Here is a 24,709-nt window from a genome sequence, read left to right as displayed (position 1 = left end):
ACAGAAACTGAACAATTACTTTGTGTTTGTCTTCATCAAAATACAATAAATCTCTCAGAACGAATGGGGAACCAAGGGACTTGTGAAAATGAGGAACTGAATGAGATTAGTATTAATCAAAATGTAGTACTTGAAAAATTAATGGGGTTGAAGGTTGATAAACCCCCCAGAGCAAATGAATTACATGCCAGAGTATTGAAGGAGGTGGTGATGGAGATAGTGGATGCAATAGTTATCTTTCAAAATTCTATAGATCCTGAAAAGTTTCCTGCACACAGGAAAGTAGGAAGTAGAATCCCACTATTTAAGAAAGGAGGGAGAAAGAAAACAGGTAACTACAGACCTGTCAGAATCTATTATAAAGGATGTGATCGCTGGATACTGAGAAAATAATGATATCACTGGGCAGAGCCAACATGGATTTATGAAAGCAAAATCATGTTTGACCAACCTATTGAAGTTTTTTGAGGATGTTACTTGTAGCATAGATAAAGGAGAATCAATGGATGAAGTGTATTTGGATTTTCAGAAGGCTTTCGACAGGAGCTTAATAAACAAAATTAGAGCACATGGCAGAAGTGCTGATTCAGCTGAGGGAGGGTGGTATGTGATAATCAGAAGAAAGTTTCTTCACTCATGTTGACCTGATGCCATAAGACTTCATGGAGTTTAGAGTCAATGTTGAGGACTTCCAGGGCAACTTCCTCTCAACTGTTTATCGCTGTGCCATCACCTCTGGTGGGTCTATCCTGTTGGAGGGACAGGACATACCCAGGGATGGTGATGGTGGTGCCTGGAACATTGTCTGTAAGGTATGATTCACGAGATTGGCTATGTCAGACTGTTGCTTGGCCTATTATGGTCACTTGAAGCAGCTCTCCCAATTTTGGCACAAGCCCCCAGATTTTAGTAAAAAGGATTTTGCAGGGTCAACATGGCTGGATTTGCCGTTGTCATTTCTGGTGCCGAGGTCGATGTTGGGTGATCCATTGGTTTCATTATTTTTTGTAGACTTCATAGTGGTTGATACAACTGAGGGCAGTTAAGAGTGAGCCACATTGCTGTGGGTCTGGAGCCACATGTGGGCCAGATGGGATAAGGATGGCATTTTCCTTCCCTAACAGACATTAGTGAATCAGATGGATTTTTACAATAATCGATTCATGGTCACTATTACCAAGACTGGCTTTCTATTCCCCATTAATTGCCTGAATTTAAATTCCACCAGTTGCCATGGTGGGATTGAAAGCCATGTCCCCAGAGCATTAGCATGGGCCTCTGGATTACTAGTTCGTTGACATTACCACTACTCCAGCACTTCTCCCTGTATGAAGATTGTGCCACCTGATCGACACAGATGCAACGCCAGTTGGGACACACAAATTATTCCAGTATCAGATTTCCAACCCCGGATTGAAAAGTTAGCCTCTGGGATCTCCAGAAGAGCCCCTGGAAATATTATTTATCTTTCAAAAGTAATTCCTAATATGAGACAATGGAGAAAATTTTACATTAAAAAATTTGGGAATTTGCATTCAGAGATGCGACTTAATTACAATCTGATCATAGAACTGAAACTGATGAGTAGCAATCGCTACATAAACCAATTAATGACTGCCATTAACTAGGGACATCAACAGTTCGCCATTTTAGAAGAAATTAATTGAAAATTTGAAGTTGTTTTTTAACTCCTTGCAATATAAATCTTGACAATTTCACTGGGCAATAAATACTAATGTTTGTAATGTCTTCCGCAGATTGATCTTCAGCCTGAAATGGGTGCAAATCCATACAGTCTCTTTTACTTTGTAGCTTTCATTGTCATCGGAACATTCTTCACTCTAAATCTTTTCATTGGTATAATTATTGATAATTTTAACACCATGCATAAAAGGGTGAGTATTATAAAACATTGTTAATGAGGAAATTTTTATTTTTCATTTGTTTGGAAGGTTGATAAGTGTTTTATTTGTGGATAAAACAATGATTACAGTATCTATAAAGTACCTACACCAATAATGGTACAGTTTCTCTTCCTCTTCCTGCACTCCGCAACACCCCGCCCCACCCTGTTTGATCTGACTAAGTGATACTAAAAACCTCCAATCAGCTTCAGAGGGTTACCATCAGCCATTTTGTTTTTTTGTGTCTTGGAAATATGCATTTTGAGTAGCAAGGAGATCGTATAAAAATAATACTTCATTTTTAAAAATCAGATCTTAACATGCATAATTAAAAGAGCAAATGGCTTCTAATGAGTTTTCTAAGTTGTACCAAACAATTACAGAGACTCCTTACACTTATTCCCATTAGATGTTAAAGTAAGGTGAGGCAGTAGTGTTGCATCAAATTACTTGCCTTTTGCAGAGAGAAACAATTATATTTATATAAGATTAGTCTATAATTTACAGTTGCCTGTGAACAAGAGGGACCCGTTTGTTTTCAGTCTTGCCCATGGCCATTTCATTTCTCTGGCATTTTGCAATGCAAGTTGCTTTAATTTAGAGATGTAAATGGTGCCCCCACTATTTAGTTTAAAACTCTCTCTACTTCCCCGGTTATATGGCTCACTAAAACATCAGCCCCAGCATGGTTCAGGTGTAGACTATCCCACTTTTCCCAGTATTGGTGTCAGTGCCCCATGGACTGGGACCCATTTCTCCCACACCAATCTGAGCCATACATTCATTTCTCTAATCTTATTCTCCCACACCAATCTGAGCCATACATTCATTTCTCTAATCTTATTTGTCCTATGCCAATTTGCACATGGCTCAAGCAATAATCCAGAAACTATTACCTTTGAGGTTCTGTTTCTTAATTTAGTGCCTAGCTCCTCATACTGACTATGCAGAAACTCCTTCTTCATCCTGCCTATGTCATTGGTACCTACATGGACTTCTGCATCCTCTCCCTACCAGTGCAAGTTCCTCTCCAGTCCTGAACAGATATCTCAAACCCAGGCACCGGGCAGACAACACAACCATTGAGGCTCTCACACCCTGCTATAGAGAACAGTGTCAATCCCCCTCACTATTATGTCCCCTGCTACCATTTTGAATGGATTCCTATACCACAGTGCCATGGTCAGTCAGCTCATCCACCCTGCAGCTCAATCAAACAAGCTGACAGAACCATAAATCTGTTGGCCGATTGAAGAGGCTGACACTTTTGCGCTCCTGCCCTTTGGGTCAACTACAGTCATACCCTCCTGTGCCGGACCACTTCCCAAACCAGAAGACGCTATCCTAAGGTGTATGACTACCTCCTGAAACAAAGCGTCCAGGTAACTCCCTCCATCCTTGATGTGTTGCAGTGTTCACAGCTCAGCCACTCTGAGCTGAAGTTCTTCAAGCTGCAAACACTTACTACAGACTTGTTTGCTCTGGATCACGATGTTATCCAAGAGCTCCCACGTGTTGCAGTCTTGACACTGCAACTGTCTTGCCATTCTAGTGTACTTTAAATAATTATTTAATTAAATTATTTACTTATTAATGGTCCTTTTTACATATTTTTTAACTTTACCACCAAGTTGTGTACTGTTTTATATCTTGGGGTTAGAATAGAACTTACTGGCTTACCAGACTCACACCAAACAGTTGGCTCCTTCCCAACCAATCTTAAAGTGTGAAAAAGACAGAGAAAGTGAAGGGAAACAAACACTTCCCCCTTTTACCAATGCTCAGATAGCTGGACAGCTGGTTAGTGATGCGGAGCAACCCCAACAGCACGGGCTCAATTTCCATACCTGTTGAGGTTATTCATGAAGGCCTCGCCTTCACAATCTCGCCTGTGGTGTGGTGACACTCGGATTAACTCGCCACCAGTCAGCTCTCCCTCTGAAAGGGGAGAGCAGCTTATGGTTCTCTGGGACTTTAATGATTTTGCTTTCATTTACCAAACTCCAAGCTTGCACTCGGTTCCTTGCTGCACTCTGCGAAATGGACAAACTCCAACTTTCTGTCGTAAGTTTAGTCCATCACATAGAAACTAGCAGGCCATACAGCCCACTGCCATGCAAGCTTGGGAACTACATAACATTTAATACATTTGGGTGATGGAGCAGTCAGTAAGGTGTCCATTTTGTGCAGCTAATGGTGGAATGGAGCATCGTGAACGTCAACTCCCAGGTTTTTGTTTTGGCTACACATTTGCTCTCCCCTGAAGTCACTGTCTAATTTGTAGATAACAGCAAAGGCCATTAGTCGTACTATTATTTTTACTGTAGATTCTGGCCCAAGTATCTTACTTTTTCCTTAAACTGTTTATTCTATTTGTTATGAGAAGTAACACAAATTTGTACACCGGACAGCTGTGAATACTCAATTGTTTCTGAAAGAGTAACTGTTATTGAAAGCAAATAATTCAGTCTCAGTGCAGGGGTAAAATATGCTGTAATAATGCACGGGATTTCAATCCTAAATCAGAACCAGTGACCATGAATTTACCACGCAAAGATTTGCCTGATAAAATGTCTTTATTTTTCGGAGGATTCTACAGATGAAGTAGAATGGGATGATCTGTAATTGGTTGGACTTGCAGAAAATTTTCAATGAAGTTTCACATCAAAGACAGCTAATTAAATTAAAAGCCACAGGATTCCAGGCTAAAATATGGAAGCAGATAAGAAGTTAGTTAAATGCTAGGAACTAATAAGGACACGTGTGAAGTTTAATGTCAGACTGGAGAAGTACTGAGTTGAACCCTGCAAGGGTCAATGCTTGGATCCTTGATGTTGTTGTTCCATATTATGCAACAACATCATTTTGGATAGGGCCTTTAACACATTAAAACCTCTCAAGCTGATTCACAGGAGTAATTATCAAACAAAACTTGAAAACTTGCCACTGAGCCACATAAGGAAGTATTAGTAAAGTTGAACCAAATCTTGATCATAGAAGTAGGTTTTAAGGAGCATCTTAAAAGGAAGAAGAAGAGGTAGAGCGATAGAGAAAATGGCAAAATCTCTGGCCCGGATTCACTATGACTTTACAATCATTTAAAACTGGCAGATGGGACCTGTTCTAGGTTCCACTTCCCGATACAGGTGAATAAGGGTGCGGATAGCGATCTTGCACCTGACACTCCTGATATTTGAGAGAGAAAGGCATCTCCTAGCCTCCTGCAATTTTTGTGCAGTTGGGTCAGCTTCTCCCCAACTCATGGCTCATAGATCTCAGGGGATTGTTGGAACAACCGTTTTTTCTTCAAAAGAAGATTTATGACTGGGTGTTTTTTTTCTAAACAGTTCCGCATATGCCATTGTTGCTATAGGGTTCATTGATTCTGTGCCTAATGTACACTGGGTGAATGATTGTGGAAGAGCCATACGTAAGGACAGGTCAAGAAGGACCAGGAAAGTTAATTTACTATTTTAGATAATTATCTTCAGTCAATTTAAAGGTTTTTTTACATATTAACTTGTATCGAGTATTAAAACACTGACAAAATTAGAAATATTTACTCCCTCAAGCAACGTAAACAACTGCAAGTGTTAAAGCTAAGAAAATTCACCATCTTCCTCCTTTGTGCCAAATTCCCAAAATTTACCAAGTTTTCAACTTTCCATTCATTTCATGATCCACTGTTACCATTTGTTACGCCCCATAATGTGGGTCTGTAATTCCTTCGATCTTCCCAAATCCTTTGCTATCTCTCCCCGCAACCCCCACAATCTCTTGCTCTTCTCAATGGCAGCCAGCCAGTCTTTCAATCTGGCTGGACGTTGATCAAGAAATGGAGACTAAAAGTTTAAACGAGGCCCGTCGGTTAGAATTCCCCGCATTTCAAGGTTTTCTAGCTGTGACAAACCCTACAGTCAGTCCCTCCTCACCTCTCTGTACATAACAGAACCCAAAGGACAATACTTTAAAAAAAAGCCTGTTTGTTTCTCTAATCACTTCTGCATCTATTGATGTGGAGGCATTCATTGTTAATGTGTCCAATGTATTTTGAAAAGCAAAATGGAAAACGTTTGGGGATTAATTTTAACTTTCACCGCTGAATGGTAATGTTAGTCCTGCAGATTGATCGCTGTTAAGTGAATTAGAGATTTTATTGCTGCATGGTAACCTCTAATCTCCTTGCGACTGATCCTAAAGCTTGGCTCAGTGAAAAATTTGATGTTGAGAGGACAGGTTACCACCATCATTCCCGGTGGGATTTAGCAGAGCCTGCAAAAATGGTAGGTGGCATCTCGTGATCAAACAAGCAATGCTAGCCCCTCATCACCATTATTTGCCTTTGTCTTATGCGATGTGCAACATTTGGTGATTAGGATGCTTGTGAAGAACTTACCAGCATAGAGTTTTGACAGGTGTTCTCATTATGATGCCATTTGGAAGTATGCTGGCAGCTATCATTGGAAAGACGTGTCCCTATCAATGTTTCTCAATCTGGAGTTTACTGTTGCTCAGGCAATCTGACTTGCCCAATACCCTTCTGCTGCTCCCCTTTTCCTCTGAGCATACCCAACTCAAAAAATTATCTGCGGTAAAAGATCTGATGCCAGTCAACAAAGTTAAAGTAAAATATTTTTAAAATAACTGCACTTGACCCAAAGGTTCATGGAAGCCTAAGAACCACCTAGCAATTTTAAAATACAACTACAAGGGCCTTTACAAGACATAATGCACCTAACTTTCAAAGTATATGGGCCTTATAAATCCACTCCTACCTCAGCTCTTGCTGAGGTCTTATCCTCTGCCAGATTTTATGCATGTATTGTTGTATAAACAGTTTAGGCCTAGACTCTCTGGAATTTAGAAGAACGAGGGGAGATAAAATTGAGGTGTACAAGATGATAAAAGGTATGGATAAAGTAGATGTGGAGCAAATGCTTCCTCTTGTAAGGCATTCTAGGATGAGAATAGCCTTAGGGTCAGGGGTATCAAATTTAAAACAGAGTTGAGGAAAAATACTTCTGCCAGAGGGTTGTGAATCTGTGGAATTCGCTACCCCAAAGTGCGGTGGATGCTGAGTAAATTTCAGGAGGAATTAGACAGTTATTTAATTGGTGATGGGCTGAAGGGTTATGGGGAGAAGGCAGGAAAATGGGGATGAGGAGCATATCAGCTATGATTGAATGGCGGAGCAGACTTAATAGACCGAATGGCCTAATTCTGCTCCTGTATCTTATGAATTTATGAACTTATGAACCTGGCATCTGACAGGCCTCTAGGCTTAAAAGTGGTCAAACCCTTCTCCAACCTCCCCCCACCCACCCCTCCCCTCCCCCCCCGCTGTTGTTACATTCATGAAAATCAAAGAGGTCCTTAAATTTGGAGGAATTAATTGCCACCACATTTCTGCACATCTACTGTCTGAGCACCTTCCCAAATCAGATGGAAAATAACTTCTGTGTTTCCTCCCCAATAGCCTTTGTAATACATGCCATTTCCACAGTGTTAATGAGCCACAAAAACAAACATGATCACCCAGAGACACAAGACTTGCCCATGGCAAATCATAGTCAGTTCTACTGTTGTTCTCCTCCTTTGAATTCAAATCTGAACTTCCTAACTACAGTGATTAAAATGTATGTTATTTAGCTGAGACAACTCGTCTGCATATTTTCAATATTGTTTGTTTATTTATGTTGATGCTGGAATTGGTTACATGGGGGTTGTCAGATATGATTCGGTAATTGAAAACAGGCATATATTTATTTGTCAATTATATTCTCATAGGGAGTACTGATAAATCAAAGAAAACACAACAGAAATTGCGCGTCTCACAAAAAGCAGACAATATTTTGTTAAAATGCTGCAATCACAGCTGAAATCTGTGATGCGATAAGTAAAGATTTTGTCTTAGTTTATGCATTTCTGAATTTCCCTTTGCTTTTGTTGCAGTCACGAAAAGAAGGAGCTCTAGTTACGGTTCTAACTGAAGATCAAAGAAGATTTTATGGCACACTTAAGCGTCTATTTAAGACTAAACCAGTTAAGAAAATTCCAACTCCCAAGGTATGCTTTAATAACAAAGATTTGCTTCATAAAAATATGCACAAAATGCCTTTATTCCACCAAACTTGACTATTTTATAGCCATTAAGTATTAATGAAATCCTGTAATTTTGTAGATACAATAAATCTCCGCAGATGATACATTTGATTCCCATATTCATCAAACTGTTGCTTTATTGCTTTACTAATTCCTCTGTGTATCTGAGTTAGATTTTGATCCTGAGTGAATCTGGGTGTCAGACTGGGGACCAAGCGATGAAAGGGATCAATCTCGGAAGGGGTTCACAGCAACAATGGCCTAAGTTGATTTTGAGGAGGAGATCGGAGGAGTACTGCAGCTACTCCCAGCCTAACAAAAATAAGCGCAAACGTAACTCTTGACTCTTCTTCAGCCAGGGTGGAAGCTGATATTGTATAGTGCATAGGTCTTTTATGCTCCCTTCAATGCTATTCCAAAATGGCAAATGGGTTCCCAAGTGCATTGCAGGACCCCAATATGCATTTGAAATGGACCAACAGTGACAATATTCCAGACGTCTAGCAATTGATCTTGGAAATATTGTAACCAGCATAGCAACAGCAGGCATGGAGCAGTAACTCCTTCTCAATATAATTTTGTTGCATTACCATCTCGTTTCTGCCGAGTGTCAAGCTTCTTAATTTCCACCATCAGTTTATCAAAGACAAAGTTCCTCGATCATGCAGAGAATGGAATTTTAAAACAAATACACGATTAACAAAACCTTCTAATCCTGTTTAACTTGTGCATGATATCTTACAAATATCTTATTTGTCAGGAAAAGAATCCTGCTATTCAATTACTGCTGTTGGTTAGTCTGTGCAAACGGTTATGTTTATATTTTGATTATGAATATTATCATCCCAAGGTGTAGAATAAAAGCAACTGAGAGCTGCTATGTTAAAGGGATATTTTCAGAGAAAATTATTCCCTTTTCATATACTTAGCAACAACTCCAGTAGTAAATCACAGCCATAAAAAGCCATGAAGTGATAATGGAGTAGTTTGCATGGTACAATATTAACTGATATATTTTATCAGTTAATATTTTGAAGGATCCTTGTGTGATGAGGTACATCGAATATATCCATTACTTTTTATTCTACTGTATTCATTCTGGCCATGAGACTGACCACGCGTATACATAAAAAAGGAACCTGGCACAATAAAACATTTGTTCTATAATTTTGTGCAAATAAATTCCACTAGGTATGTATTTACAGAAAAAGAAGTGGACCTGAGTGCCCATAAGACTGGCATTGTAGCATTCATGCAGAGATGTGTACCTCTGGCATTAACTCCACTTGCCCCCATCTTCCCCAGAAGATAGCAAACTATTGCTGGTTCCATAGGGAGTTTCCAGAGCATGCCTCAGAAACATTGGCTCAGAACCTGTTGCCAACATTATGGTGAGTTTAATGGGACCCCCAGTTATTTCTCTGTGAATCATCCAACAACATAGCAAGGAAGAGATACCATGTCAATTGCAAGTCACAGATCAAAATGCGCCACTCTGTCATTTTTCTTGCAAAAACAGCAGCTCACCTTCATTTTCCACTTGAAATTTTGCAAGTGCCTGCCTTTGCACAGGAAAATAAAAAGTAAACTCACCATGGAGAGTTAGTGCTGGTACAGTGCCTCTCAGCCTCTCCACCTCACAATGGAAACAATTTAAATAATAGAGTCTCATTCTTGTTCTCTTCTCTATCAATCAATATTCTTTCCCTTTACAAAAATATTGCAGATGCTGGAAATCTAAAATTCTGATGAAAGGTCACTCAACCTGAAACTTCAGTTTCTCCCCACCAATGCTGACTGACCCACCTTTTTCCAAAAAAAAATTTGTTTGTATATCTTTCCCTTTCTTTATTTCTCTTTCAGAACCTGATTAGATTCCAAATGTTTTGCTGTCATTCCTCTGTTTCTCTTTTTATCCTTAAACCTCATTTATTAAGGAAATAAACCGTTGGTTCCATCGATCATCAGGGTTTCCGATGCCCCATTAGTCTCACACTTCCAGCAATTTTCAGCACAAAGGATGAGAAAGAAAATCTAACAAAGTAAGATGCTCAATGCAACTAATTCTGGACCATTATTTCTGCAACTTCATTCTGATCATTGGGGGTCTAGGCCATTGCTCCAGCTTCCTTCTTTCTATTACCAACAATTTTGCCAAGCACTCCAATACACAAAATATAAAACAACTTGTAAATCATTAGTATATTTCTATCTTTCCTTATAGTTATTTTTAGGCCTGTTGCATACTCACAAAGCAAACAGGATTTTGGCTCAGTATAACCAGATTTCTTTATTCATTCATGGGATGTGGGTGTCACTGCCAAAGGCAGCATTTATTGCTCATCCCTAATTACCCTTGAGAAGGTGATGGTGAGCTGCATTCTTGAACCGCTGCAGACCATGCGGTGCAGGTACACCCACAGTGCTGTCAAGAAGCGAGTTCCACGATTTTGACCCAACAACTGTGAAGGAACGGTGATATATTTCTAAGTCTGGACTGTGAGCGGCAGGGAAGGGAACTTCCAGGTGGTGGTGTTCCCATGTGTCTGCTGCCCTTGTCCTTCTAGATGATAGTGGTTATGAGTTTGGAAGGTGCTGCCTCAGGAGGCTTGGTGAATTCCTGCAGTGGATCCTGTAAGTGATACACAATGCTGCTGCTGTGTGTTGGTGGTGGAGGGAGGTCTATGTGTACAGACCCAGTTTTACATTTGTTTACAAGGAGAAATAAATTGGAAACTGCCTCGCCACAGCAGCAGCCAATTAAAGAAAAAAAAACATGATTTATGGTTCAAATCCAAATTAAGCAATACCTGGTTTCCTTTGAGATTTCTTTTTACAAATCTGGCAAATTTTTTCAGCAAACTTAATTGGAAAAAAAAGAACGCATTCATCCAGCATGGAAACAGGCAAATAACATCAATATCAATATTGGGCAGTGAGCACACTCCATGGGGATCATCCTGGCTGACATCACGAGAGTGAGCCAATTACACTTCCTTAACAACTAAATGTTTTTTGAGTGTTACAGCAGAGCATTCCAAATACATTTTTCAAAAATAACCACCTGGAAAATATCAACTAAAATGTCAAATTCATAGCATGAACTTGTACAGCTAAAACCAAACCAAAATACAGTGATTGCTGGAAACCTGAAATAGAGTCGTAGAGTCACAGAGATTTACAGCATGGAAACAGGCCCTTCGGCCCAACTTGTCCATGCCACCCTTTTTTTTAAAACCCCTAAGCTAGTCCCAATTGCCCGCGTTTGGCCCATATCCCTCTATACCCAATATACCCATGTAACTGTCTAAATACTTTTTAAAAGACAAAATTGTACCCGCCACTACTGGTATGTTTGGCAGCTTGTTCCAGACACTCAGCACCTTCTGTGTGAAAAAATTGTCCCTCTGGACATTTTTGTATCTCTCCCCTCTCACATTAAACCTATGCCCTCTAGTTTTAGACTCCCCTACCTTTGGGAAAAGATATTGATTATCTAGCTGATCTATGCCACTCATTATTTTATAGACCTCTATAAGATCACCCCTCAGCCTCCTATGCTCCAGAGAAAATGTCCCAGTCTATCCAGCCTCTCCTTATAACTCAAACTATCAAGTCCCGGTAGCATCCTAGTAAATCTTTTCTGCACTCTTTCTAGTTTAATGATACCCTTTCTATAATAGAGTGACCAGAACTGGACACAGTATTCCAAGTGTGGCCTTACCAATGTCTTGTACAACTTCAGCAAGACGTCCCAACTCCTGTATTCAATGTTCTGACCAATGAAACCAAGCATGCCGAATGCCTTCTTAACCACTCTGTCCACCTGTGACTCCATTTTTAAGGGGCTATGAACCTGTACCCCGAAGTCACTCCAATGCCCTACCATTGACTGAGTAAGTCCTGCCCTGGTTCAATCTACCAAAATGCATCACTTCGCATTTATCTAAATTAAACTCTATCTGCCATTCAACAGCCCACTGGCCCAATTGATCAAGATCCCGTTGCAATCCAAGATAACCTTCTTCACTGTCCACTATGCCACCAATCTTGGTGTAATCTGCAAACTTACTAACCATGCATTCTATATTCTCATCCAAATCATTAATATAAATGACAAATAACAGTGGACCCAGCACCGATCCCTGAGGCACACCGCTGGTCACAGGCCTCCAGTTTGAAAAACAACTCTCTACAACCAACTTCTGGCTTCTGTCATCAAGCCAATTTTGTATGGATCCCGTGAGATTTAACCTTATGCAACAACCTACCATGCGGTACCTTGCCAAAGGCTTTGCTAAAGTCCATGTAGATAACATCAACGGCACTGCCCTCATCTACCTTCTTGGTTACCCCTTCAAGAAACTCAATCAAATTTGTGAGACATGATTTTCCACTCACAAAGCCATGCTGACTGTCCCTAATCCGTCCTTGCATCTCTAAATGCTTGTAGATCCTGTCTGTCAAAATACCTTCCAACAGCTTAGCCACCACAGATGTGAGGCTCACCGGCCTGTTCTCAGGCTTTTCCCTGCAGCCCTTTTTAAACAAAGGCACAACATTTGCCACCCTCCAATCTTCAAGCATCTCACCTGTGACTATCGATGATTCAAATATCTCTGCTAGGGGACCCGTAATTTCCTCCCTAGCCTCCCACAATGTCCTGAGATACACTTCATCAGATCCCGGGGATTTATCTACCTTGATGCACTTTAAGACTTCCAACATCTCCTTCTCTGTAACATGTACACTCCTCAAGACATCACTATTTATTTTCCCAAGTTCCCGAACATCCATGCTTTTCTCAACAGTAAATACTGATGAGAAATATTCATTTAGGATCTCATTCATTTCTTGTGGATCTGCACATAGATGACCTTGTTGATCCTTAAGATGCCCTACTCTCTCCCTTGTTGCTCTTTTGCCCTTTATGTATTTGTGGAAGCCCTTTGGATTCTCCTTTGCCTTACCTGCCAAGACAATCTCATGTCCCCTTTTTGCCCTCCTGATTTCTCTCTTAACTCTACTCCTACACTCCCTATACTCTTCAAGGGATTCACTTGATCCCAGCTGCCTCTGCATGTCATGTGCCTCCTTCTTCTTCTTGACCAGGGCCTCAATATCCTGAGTCATCCAGGGCTCCCTACTTCTACCAGCCTTGCCCTTCACTCTAAGAGGAATGTGCTTACCCTGAACCCTGGTTAACACACTTTTGAAAGCCTCCCACTTACCAGACATCCCTTTGCCTTCCCACAGACTCCCACAATTAACTTTTGAAAGTTCCTACCTAATACCATCAAAATTGGCCTTGCCCCAATTTAACACGGAAAATGCCAGAAAGATTCAGCAGGTCACACAACGGGAGCAGAATTTATGGGCTGAATTTTCAAGGCACTGGGGAGACTCCTTGGATGAAAATGGCAGCCGGCACCCAATTCCAGGATTCTCAACCTCACTCCCTGGGTTTCTGATTTTAAGGGTGCAAGCTGGTTCAGATCACAAGTTCGCACTCTTCACTCCTGACCTGCACACCTCAGAGGTGTCATAAACCACAGTCTACATAAAGGAAAGTTTTGAAAGTTGTCCTCCTCATGTCCACCATCCAAGCCCAGGTATAACCCCCACCTACCTCATGGTCCCATGCCAAACTATGGTGCTTACATGTTCATTCGCCCACCATACATTGCATAAAACCAATGAACCCTATACTAACAATGGGATGTGTTCAAATAATGCTTTAGAAAAGTCATTCATTGATAACTTTCCAGTCCCTTAGAAAAATCTCTTCTTTACTACAGGCAAATAAAAGTGTCAATCATCCAAATCCTGTAAAATATCAATCACAGAATCTGCAAATACTTGTAACCTCATTATCTGGTGTAAGTCAATATTGTATAATTGGCAGCATAGATCAAAGAGCCAGAGCTGTCAATCTCCATTAGATTGTTGAAACACCTGATCCCTGGGGAGAAAATTGCCAGATAGACAGTTCTTGCTCTCTGATCTCTGCTGTAAATTGCACAGCGCCTCTACTCTCTCAGAAGATTAAGGAAATTTGGCATGTCAGCTACGACTCTCACCAACTTTTACAGATGCACCATAGAAAGTATTCTTTCTGGTTGTATCACAGTTTGGTATGGCTCCTGCTCTGCCCAAGACCGCTAGAAACTACAAAAGGTCATGAATGTAGCCCAATCCATCACGCAAACCAGCCTCCCACCCATTGACTCTGTCTACACTTCCCGCTGCCTCGGCAAAGCAGCCAGCATAATTAAGGACACCACGCACCCCAGACATTCTCTCTTCCACTTTCTTCAGTCGGGAAAAGGATACAAAAGTCTGAGCTCACGTACCAACCAGCTCAAAAACAGCTTCTTCCCTGCTTCCATTAGACTTTTGAATGGACCCAGCTTGCATTAAGTTGATCTCTCTCTACACCCTAGCTATGACTGTAACACTACATTCTGCACTCTCTCCTTTCCTTCTCTATGAGCGGTATGCTATGTCTGTATAGCACGCAAGAAACAATACTTTTCACTGTATGTTAGCACATGTGACAATAATAAATCAAATCAAAATCAATATTTATTTGTACAAGGTAAGAGGTTTCAATTCCTTGCAGTTTCTGGGGTCTGGATGATTGACACGTTTATTGATGTAATAAAAGGGAGATTCTTTTTTACGAAACCAGAACTTTATCAATGATTGACTTTTGTAAAGTTTTTTTTTTATAGTTACTCACCTCAAAAGTGAAAATTCAGCCCAATGTTTCAGGTCATTAACCTTTTGAGAGTTTTTTCATCCATTTCACCATTCGGGTTTTTGTAAACTCACTCAGATCAGTCACTAAATTAAAAGGCAAGTTAATGGAATGCGGGGAAGCAAAGCTGAGAAAAGCAAGCATGGTCCAGCAGCAGACTGGGGAGTTAGGAGGTGAGTTGGCAATGAAGTAATTGAAAACCAAGAACTTGCCTGTTTTTCTGGCACCTCTCGTGCTCCCTTTAGGAACATAGGAACAGAAATAGGCTATTCAGCCCCTCAAGCCCATTCTGCCATTCAACAAGATCATAGTTGACCTGTGGCCTAAATCCATATAGCTGCCTTTAGCCCAAATCCCTTAATACCTCAGCTTAACAAAAAAATAAAATATATCTGAAAGAACTGGATGCAGCATTTGTGCTTTAAGGCAAGCTCAGTTTCTGTCGAAGCAGACAGTAGAGTGCTAAAGCAGGTGTTAGGATCGTAGAGTGGTTACAATACAGGGCAATATAGCTAGTCCCACTCCCCAGCCCTTTCTCCATAGCCCGACAACATTTTCCTCTTCAAGTGCTTATTAAGTTTTCTCTTGAAAACTGTTACTGAATCTGTCGCCACCACATACGCAAGCAGTGCTTTCCAGATCTTAATTATTGTGTGAAATAGTTTTTACTCATGTTGCCAAACATCTTAAAATGGTGCCCTCCGTTTCTTGACCTTATTGACTCTGTTTAGGTCAAAGCTTCCCAGACTCTTGCAGCCCCCACTCGAGTCATGAGATGAGATTTTATGGTCACGAGCTCTGAAGCTGCCATGGAGTTCACACTGAATGCTGACAGCTGAGCAGCTGAAATCCTTATGCTTTTTTATCTCTTGGTGGGTGTAGCCTAATCACCCGTTCTCCGAGGCTCAATTTCTGCTGCAAAGAAAGCCTGTGAATAGATTGGTGTTTGTTACTTTTTTGGCAAAACCCTGCCACCACGAGGGAGATGGGGGAAGGAGGGAGTGAAGCAGGGGAAGATAGAGGGGTGAAGGAGGGGGAGATGGAGCATACTCAACTCCTTTCACCTCCACCACTGAACAACTCTCAAACACACACGCCCAAGCTGAGATCGCACAAAGTCTGAGGCATTAAAAAGGAGTCACATGTTGAAAGCGTTTGGGAAGCACAGGTTTAGACCCCTCATGATTTTAAACACCTCTATCAAATCTCCTTCTCTTCTCTAAGAAGAACACCAGCTTCTCCAATTTATCCGTGGAACTGAAACCACTCATCCCTGGAAACATTCTTGTAAATCTTCTTTACACTCTCTCCAAAGCCTTTACATCTTTACTAAAGTGAGATGCCCACAATTAGACACAAGATTCTAGCTGAGACTGAACCAGTGTTTTATTTTTAAAAATCATCATTTCCTTACTTCTGGATTCTAAGCCTCTATTAGTAAAACCAAGAATCTTGTGTGCCTTTGTAACCACTTTCTCTGACCAGCCTGTTCATAGAGCCTAATGGCTATTTTAGGTGGGCTCCCTGGGCATCCTAAGGTCACAGGCCACCATTTTGATACCCAGCATACTTCCAGGATTGGAGAACTGGGTGCAGGAGACTGTGCCCTCAAATTGGTCCCCACTTTCTATTTTCCCTCTCAAAATCAGGATGCAATAACCAATTTCTGTCCATGGTTTGAGGTTCCACCTGAACTGGAAACATAAATGGTAATGGTCATTGGTTTCGGCACAATTTCATATTTCAGCACTAGATTGTGAACAAAAGCAATGCAACTTTTGAAAGAACCCATCGTGTTCTTCAGTTCATTGTCATGAGTTGTCTTTTTCATGAAGATTTATTTGCAGTCTTATGACATCTGACAAGTTAGGCAGGAACTTACTAAACTATTTCACTACACAATATATACCATTGTAGATCTAGTTGCTTGATTTTCTCACGTATTTGATTGCTTCCACTTATTTTTAATCCGTTTCTTGTTAATATCTGTTCAATGTGTCTGGCTTATATTACTTTAGACATGCACTTGTTCATATTTAGCTTTAGGACTTTTTCCATGTCGTCATGTTTCTATTCATTCCTTCCCTAAACCAGGATATTATCAATTATAACATCCACTCCTCTGGTGTTATGCCGCACCTGTGTCATGATGTGTTAAATAATTTCCACGGTTGAAATGATCCCAACGGACATATCTGCCAAAAGGATTAACAAGTACAACTTTGATGTGTCTTCATCTAATTGCACTTGCCCATAGCAAAACATTATAGCAAGCATGCCAAAAGATTTTAGTTTTGATAACTGTGACACTATTTCCTCAATGTTTTGCATTGGATAATATTCCCTTTTCTTTGAAGGTCAGGCTTTTTCTGATTCATTCACTATGTAACTTAAATACCGTTACCATACTCCTAACCCATTGCCTCATATATTTCACTTTAAGTTTCTTTGTTACATCTGGCTCATAATGAATTTTATCACAAAGCTCACATGACACTATTTGTTGGGCAAATGCTTGTTTGTGCATCTTTGATCAATTGTCCATTTAACATCACCTTTGTCTCAGATCATCTCCTGTTCGTTGCTTGTCACATACTTACTCTTAGACTGCTGTAAATTTCTTTTGATCCATTCCTTAATTCATAAGGGTATTTTTCTTTGCCTTGTCATAATTTAGAAAAATTATTTTAATTCTTTCATAACGTAGACACATTTGGTCATAGACTGGGCACTTGATGCAATTTACCTCAATTTCTACAACTCATAATCTGTTTTTGACCAGCTAATTCTAATTTGTTCCCCTGTTTGAAGAGTCATCTCTGTTCCACTCACATTACTTATAATGTTGCTGGGATTGAATAAGTGATCCAGCTGTCTCCTACCGGCTTCTGCTGCACTGCAGATATCTGTTATCTGAACTCTTCTTTCTTGGTTATCTGGCTCTGACTCAGCCAACTTTTGCTTGGGTTAATCATGTGCTTTGCTTTCCTGCAAGAGCATACTTCTCTGTCATTTTTATAGACTTATTGACTGCAATATTCTTTTGATCTGCCCTGTTGGCATGTGCAATGTGCAAGGGCTGGCTGTACTCACTGTTCCATAATTGAAATTCTAGACTTTTTTAGTTGTCTTTATCTTTCATACACCGCATTACATTTCCCTATTGGCTTGACACCAACGTCAAACTATTCCACCAACTTTGCAGTAGATTTGCATAATTTTGTACCTTGATTCTTGTATCCTGACAAGTGACAGGCAGGACATTACATTGGCTTCATGTCTCTAATTTGAAGCAAGCCGTTCATGCTGTCCATTTAATGTCATCAGCTGTCTGACACATTGGGCCCTATTTTACCATTGCCTCGCGCCCATTTTCGGGCGCGAAAACGGGGTAAAGTCGGGTGTGAGGCCATTAACGCGATCCGCACCCACATCCGCGCAGATTGCCACTTTACCAAAGCCCGGGAATGGCGGCAATTCGATTCGCGCCCAAAACGGGCGCAACGATGATTTAAATGCATTTGCATGCATTTAAATTGAATTACTAAACTGCCCGCCCAACTCTATCAGCATTTCCCCCTTTACCGCCGTGTTTGCCAATCCGGAACCGCGCCGTAACGGACCTGCTAAATAAAAGTCTGAGTCGGGTGCTCCAGCCTCTGAAGAGTGTGTTCTGAGCTTCCAACGGCTCTCTGACTCAGATCAGTGGTGGGGGGGAGGAGGGAGGTGGGTTAGATCATTCTCTGGTTGGGGGGGGGGGAGGAGGGGAGTGAGGTCAGATCGTTGTCTGGTTGGGGGGGCGGGAGGAGGAGGAGGCAGGTCAGATGTATCTCTGGTGAGGGGGGGAGGGCCGATCATTGTCTGGTGGTGGGGGGAGGAGGAGGCAGGTCAGATGTTCCTTTGGAGGGGAGGAGGAGTGAGGCCAGATCATTCTCTGGGGAGGGGGGGAGTGAGGCAAGTTTGTTGTCGGGTGGGGGGGAGTGAGGCCAGACAATTCTCTGGGGGGGGGAGGGAGTGAGGCCAGATCGTTGTCTTGAGGGGGGGGGGGAAGGAGGGAGGCGAGTAAGATGTATCTCGGGTGGGGCAGATGGATCTCTGGTGGGGGGAGTATGGGGGTCTGCTGCCACTCTGCGGGTGATCAGTGGGGGGGAGGGGGGCAGGGGTGGTGATCGGTCTGGGTAGCGGGGGGTGGATAAGGGGGACAGTGATGTGTGTGTGTGTGTCCCTTATCCACCCCCCCGCTACCCAGACCGATCGCCACCCCTGCACCCCTCCCCCCATCAGAGATCCATCTGCCCCCCGCCAGAGATCCATCTGCCCCCCACCAGAGATCCATCTGCCCCCCCCCCCGCCAGATATCCATCTTCCCCCCCCCCCCACCAGAGATCCATCTGCCCCCCCACCCCCCACACCCCCGAGATACACCCTCGCTCCCGCTTTTCGTTCCCAGGCCGCTTTCTCCGCTTTCTGCAGCCCGAGAGCGATCTGACACGAGCACGCTTTTTCCAATTTTTTTCTAACTGTGCGTGCGCAGTTCAGAGCTCCGATCGTTCCAGCCGCACTAATCCCCGCCCACAGCACGAATGGAACTGGAGATGGCTGAGAGCGTATGGGAGCGCCTGAAAGCAGATTTCTAAGTCGGATCTGCATTACGCCCAGATTCGGCACTTAGAGTGAAAATGGTAAAATCAGACCCATTGTATCTTTGATCTGTTTGACGTTTCATTTGTCTGGCGGTTATCGCCAGACTAATGTGATTGCCAAGCTGGTATTATTGCCAGGCACATGATGATGTTATTGCTTGTCTGATGTCATTGCCTTCTGACATCATCTACTGTCTGACATCATCACCTGTCTAATGTCTCATGTCTTTGACAACATTACTCGCCTGGCACCATTACCTATTTCATTTTCACTCTCAGACTGCTTTTCCAAAGTATGATTTTCTTTGGTTCTTTTCTTCACACATAAGGATAATTTACTTTGCCTTATTTTATCACATCACATGAATATTTGGCTGTTGCCTATTAAATGCAATTTACCTTCATTTTTACAATTCAAAATATTATTTTCACTCTGATGCCTGATTTGTTCCACTGTTGAAAGAGATATCCCTGTTCCATTCATTATTTATAATGTTGCTAGTATTGCATAATTCTTCTTGCTCTCTTTTATTGCCTTCTGCTGAACTACACATATCTGCTTCCTGCAGATCTGAGCTATTTTTCCTCAGTAATCTGGCTCTGACTCAATCAAGTTTTATCCCAGTAAGAGGTCTCATAACAGCAAGTTTTATCCCAACTAAGATTCTCTCTCTATTGGCACTGACTACAGGGTTCTTTACTCAAAAGACTTGGCACCAAATCTATTACATACTGGCCAGTTCTTTCTCCTTGAACTTAAAACCTGGTAGTAAACATATAACATACATTATTCACATACTTTATTCTTCTCTGTGCAAAAGATTTCCCAGTAATGCCTTCAGATTCCAGTTCTCCTCTCTCTCTGTGTATAGAAATACATTACACAACTCGTTGCTTCCTCATTTATCAAATACAGAAAAGTGCTTTATTTTGTATCCAAGTCCCATGGCTGTTGTAAACAAATAAGAGCGTTTTCTTTATTTCCTCAGCACTGCTGCAATAATTGCCTTAATAGTCAAATGGTCTGGCGACTTCAAACCTTTCAGTTCAATCCCCTTCTGAGACCACGCAAAATGTTGTACCTCATTACAACAAGAACTGTCAGAAAATAGCAGCAGCCCTCATTTCTTTTCAAGTTAGCCTCCTTCTATAAGCATGTACATTGGGAATTTCCATGGGGGTTCAACGAGTCTTCTACACTAACTTTGGCTGGGGATTGGCAGAGCCATTGGAGAAATAGCAAGCATGGCTAAAATCTTCCATTTACACCATTCCAACAGTGTTTCTAATAAAGATGTTGTGGTAGATCCTGGAGAGTCTCCCCTATAATGTTTTTATATCAAGCACATCCCCATCAAGTATGACTGAGTTATCAGTGCCAGTTTCCATAGCTGGATTAGCTGAAGAAACAATGAGAAGCTTTCAGTAAGCATCAGCGAAAGGTTTGATCCATTGAAAAAGAACACCACAGCCCAGAACAAAAATAAAATAAGAGGAAATTGAAAACAAATACCCTCTGCAACAGTATCATCCCTCCACCCAACTTCAAGCAAATTCTGTGTCAGCTCCTCAGTATTAAGCAAACAGTTGTAATAAATTAAAGCGATCCCTTAAATTGTAATCTGAGAGGTTCATTGGATTTCCTTTGGAATTTCAAGCTAATATCATGACCTCCATGTAGAACAGCATTTTGCTAATACCGTAATTTGACTCTGAATATAGTATTCAATTGGCTACTCATGAAGCAATTCAGAATTTTAACGCTATTTCATCCATAATTTATATAATTTTATATATCCCATTATAATTTTTTACAGATTAAAATATTTGTTGCTATTCCAGTTGTCTACATTAATTGTATGAAAAAGTGACAGAGTCTAATTCAGATTTTCTGTTACAAAAGCAAAGTACTTCTTACTGAGGATGCTGGAAATCTGAAATAAAACAGAAAAATGCAGAATATTTCCAGCATTTTCTGTTTTTATTTCAGATTTTCGATTTATGGAAGATTTATGGAAGATGTTACTTGAGGACACAGAAAGTTAGCCTAACCAAACTAATAGCTCAGTTTCTAACCTTTCTGTACCCAAGCAGAATTGAGGCATATTGGAGTATATTTCAAAGAATCTTAGCATTCTATCCATAGCGTCTGGTAATAATCCAATCCGGAGATGTTTTCAATTTAAATTACCTTTGATTGGTCTGTAACTGATGTTTACAAAAATTGCCTAATATTCTTCTCTATTTTCACGCATGAAAATGTTATGATTTGATTTGATTATTATTTATCTGACTTTATAAGCTCCTGCTTAGGTCTTGGTAGGAGGTCCATCTGATCTTATCTTTTTCATTTATAGACAAGTAATACAAAATAGTCTGCATCAATTTAAATCAATTTTAACTTGATATCAATGTCAACTATATAACAGCATTGCAAAATCATCCAAATTGAATTTAGTCAAAGTGTGGGAAACCACATGTAAGTGCGTGCGGTGAAATTAACTTTAAAATTCACATTCTCTTTGAACCCCACTACAAATTCTGTACTCTTAGCCATCTATTTTGTCCCCCGTCACAGCCACTGTTTCAGGATGAAGCAGACTGTTACCAAACTCTGCCTCCTTTTTCATCCTACCCCAGAAAAAATAAATGCCTCTGCATCTGCTCAGATAATAAATGCCCTCCACCTGTTTACCCTTATTTTATACATTTATCAGATTTGCTACTATTTTTTAAAATAAAACTCAATAAATACATCAAAGAAGAATGTATTTTTGCAAATTCTATACATTAAGTATTATACTGTGTGATGTCTCTTCTAGGACCCCAGTAACCTTTTTTGTGAAACAATCAGACAAATAATAAGTTACATCAGCCCATTAACTCTTGGAGATTTCCTTCACTCTAACATTTCTTTCATCCTTAACCATTTTACACTTACAATTTTTGTAGCTTATATCTTTTCCCACAAGAAATGTAATATTCAATGGGAAAACTCTTCAATATAGCCCTTGTAACAAATTTCCCCTGAAATATTTAACATTGGAGGATGGTTTCCTACCAGAGCTTTTACTTACCTTGTGCTGCAGCTGAGTGCTCCACTGAAGCTCGAAGGTCTCTGATTGGCCCACCTAATTCAAGATCTTGCCCATCACCCTTCATTGGACAGGAAACCTTTCTCTATGCTAATTAAGGGTCACCCACATGAAAATCTTCATTTGAATTGGTTTCCGCCTGGAGGCAGATTTCCGACTTGGAAACAAAGCAGCCCAATTAAGCCCTGTGACTACTCCATTGGATGCTAACCAGTGTTTTATAAAGATTTTATAATCTCCTTGCCTTTGTACTTCATGCCTCAACTGGCCTCGTGGTAATATCGCGAGACGATTAATCCAGAAAATTAGCTAATGTTCTGGGAACCGGTGTTTGAATCCTGCCACGACAGATGGTGGAATTTGAATTCAATAAAATATATCTTGAATTAAGAATCTACTGATGATCATGAAACCATTGTCGGAAAAGCCCATCTGCTTCACTAATGTCGTTTAGGAAAGGGGATCTACCATCCTTACCTGGTCTGGCCTACATGTGACTCCAGAGCCACAGCAATGTGGTTGACTCTCAAATGCCCACAGGCAACTAGGGATGGACAATAAATGCTGGCCAGCCAGCAACGCCCGTGTCCCATGAATGAATAAAAAATAATAAAGTCAAGGATCACATATGTTTTTTTAACTGTTTTCTCATCTTGTCCTGCCACCTTCAAACATTTGTGCACATACACCAACACAGGTTTCCCTGTTCCTGAACAGGACAATTTTAAGTTCTAAACAGGACAATTATAAAGGTGTAGGAACAGAGAAATCTGCACTCTCTTTAAAATTGTACCATTTAGAACTATAATTATCAATAGAAATAGATCAAATCAAAGACCAAAGTAATCATGTGTGTGGCTTCCTAGAGAGGAATATTTGTTCTCATCAAAGGACAAGTCACTGGGCTGAGAATAATTATCATATATTCTCTGGGGCCTAACTTCGTCTCCACAGTGATCATTGCTGCCTCAGAAGAGGGAGAGTCATGACCTCAATTGCTCCTCCCACAGCCCCATTGGAGGTCACGATCCACGGTTTGGAAACTGTGGATAGTACATGCTGCAACATTCAAGAAGACTACATTGTCCTGGTTGGTGGCAAGATTCTCAAGTATTGTCACAGCTGCCCCTATCAAGTTGAATAAGTATTTCACCACACTCCTGCTGAGTTATTTAATGGTAGTTAGGCTTTGAAGGGGGAGAGATCACTTGTGTATTGCTTATCACAAAGTATGCTGTCTTTAACCTACGCTTACTGCCATGTTGTTGATAAAGCCGATCCAGTTAAGCTACTGGTCAGTGGCAACCACTGATGGTGACGGACTTGGTGTTGGCAGTGCCATTAAAGATGAAAGGAAAGTAGTTGAGTCTCTTGTTGGAGATGTTCACTGCCTGGCACTAATGCTACCTGTCACTTCTTCATGTCCTACTGCATTGACTGTTTCATTATTGGATAAAGTTCTGAAAGGGGCGAAACAGTGTAGAATTGTGATCAGCCCTACTTCAACCTTATGATAGAAACAATATCATTGATGAAGCACCAGAAGATGGGTAATGGTGAAGAACTAATGCAGCAATGTCCTGGACAAATATTTAAGAATGCAGGACAAGATTGTTTCCCCTGAACATAGGTATAGCTTACTTGTGCTAACCCACAGCACTCTATGGAGTTACTGGCCTCAAAATGATATTACCACTATGGTCTAAATTTCCAGAAAACAATGTTCACTGGCTCCTGACTTCCCACATTACTTAGTGTTAAAACCCAAAGCCTATGAAATATCATGTTTGCCTATCACACAATAATGATACACTTGCTGGGATAGAAATTAATCCAGGCTCAGTTTTGCATGTAGCAAGAAACTCAGCACTGATGAAAAATAGTCTTCAGGCCTGAAAAGCTGCTGATGCTAGTTGCAAATCCACAAACAGTTCATCTGACTGAAGAAACCAATTTCAGAGTGCCTTCTTCATCGGCAGTCTGCCAGTAAGTTTGTGATTGAATGTTCCATCATCTCCTGGCTCCACAGGAAGATGTTTCTTAGGAACAAAATTAATGCTCTGCTGAGGAATATTAGTGAATAACTTGTCAAAGATGTTCTTCGGCAAGTATTATTATGTTAATGTACAAATGCCAGTTTTAGGCATCCACTCCCATGAACCTTGCAATGGGAAGAACATCTGCTCAGGTTGGTCACAGGCAGAC

General features: G+C 40.9%; 1 protein-coding gene across 1 annotated transcript in view; it reads left to right on the top strand.

Annotated features, from left to right (window-relative positions):
• LOC144511122 (sodium channel protein type 9 subunit alpha-like) overlaps positions 1 to 24,709 on the top strand; it is a 92,841-nt gene that overhangs the window by 57,881 nt on the left and 10,251 nt on the right. The window contains exons 12-13 of the mRNA XM_078241143.1: positions 1,758 to 1,899; positions 7,867 to 7,970. Coding sequence (XP_078097269.1) covers positions 1,758 to 1,899; positions 7,867 to 7,970 — 246 coding nt within the window. The remainder of the gene's footprint in view (positions 1 to 1,757; positions 1,900 to 7,866; positions 7,971 to 24,709) is intronic.

Source organism: Mustelus asterias, chromosome 1 (genome assembly GCF_964213995.1).
Source record: "Mustelus asterias chromosome 1, sMusAst1.hap1.1, whole genome shotgun sequence".
NCBI lineage: Eukaryota > Metazoa > Chordata > Chondrichthyes > Carcharhiniformes > Triakidae > Mustelus > Mustelus asterias.
Note: the sequence above shows the minus strand (reverse complement) of the source record. Positions and strands in the feature narration are given on the sequence as shown.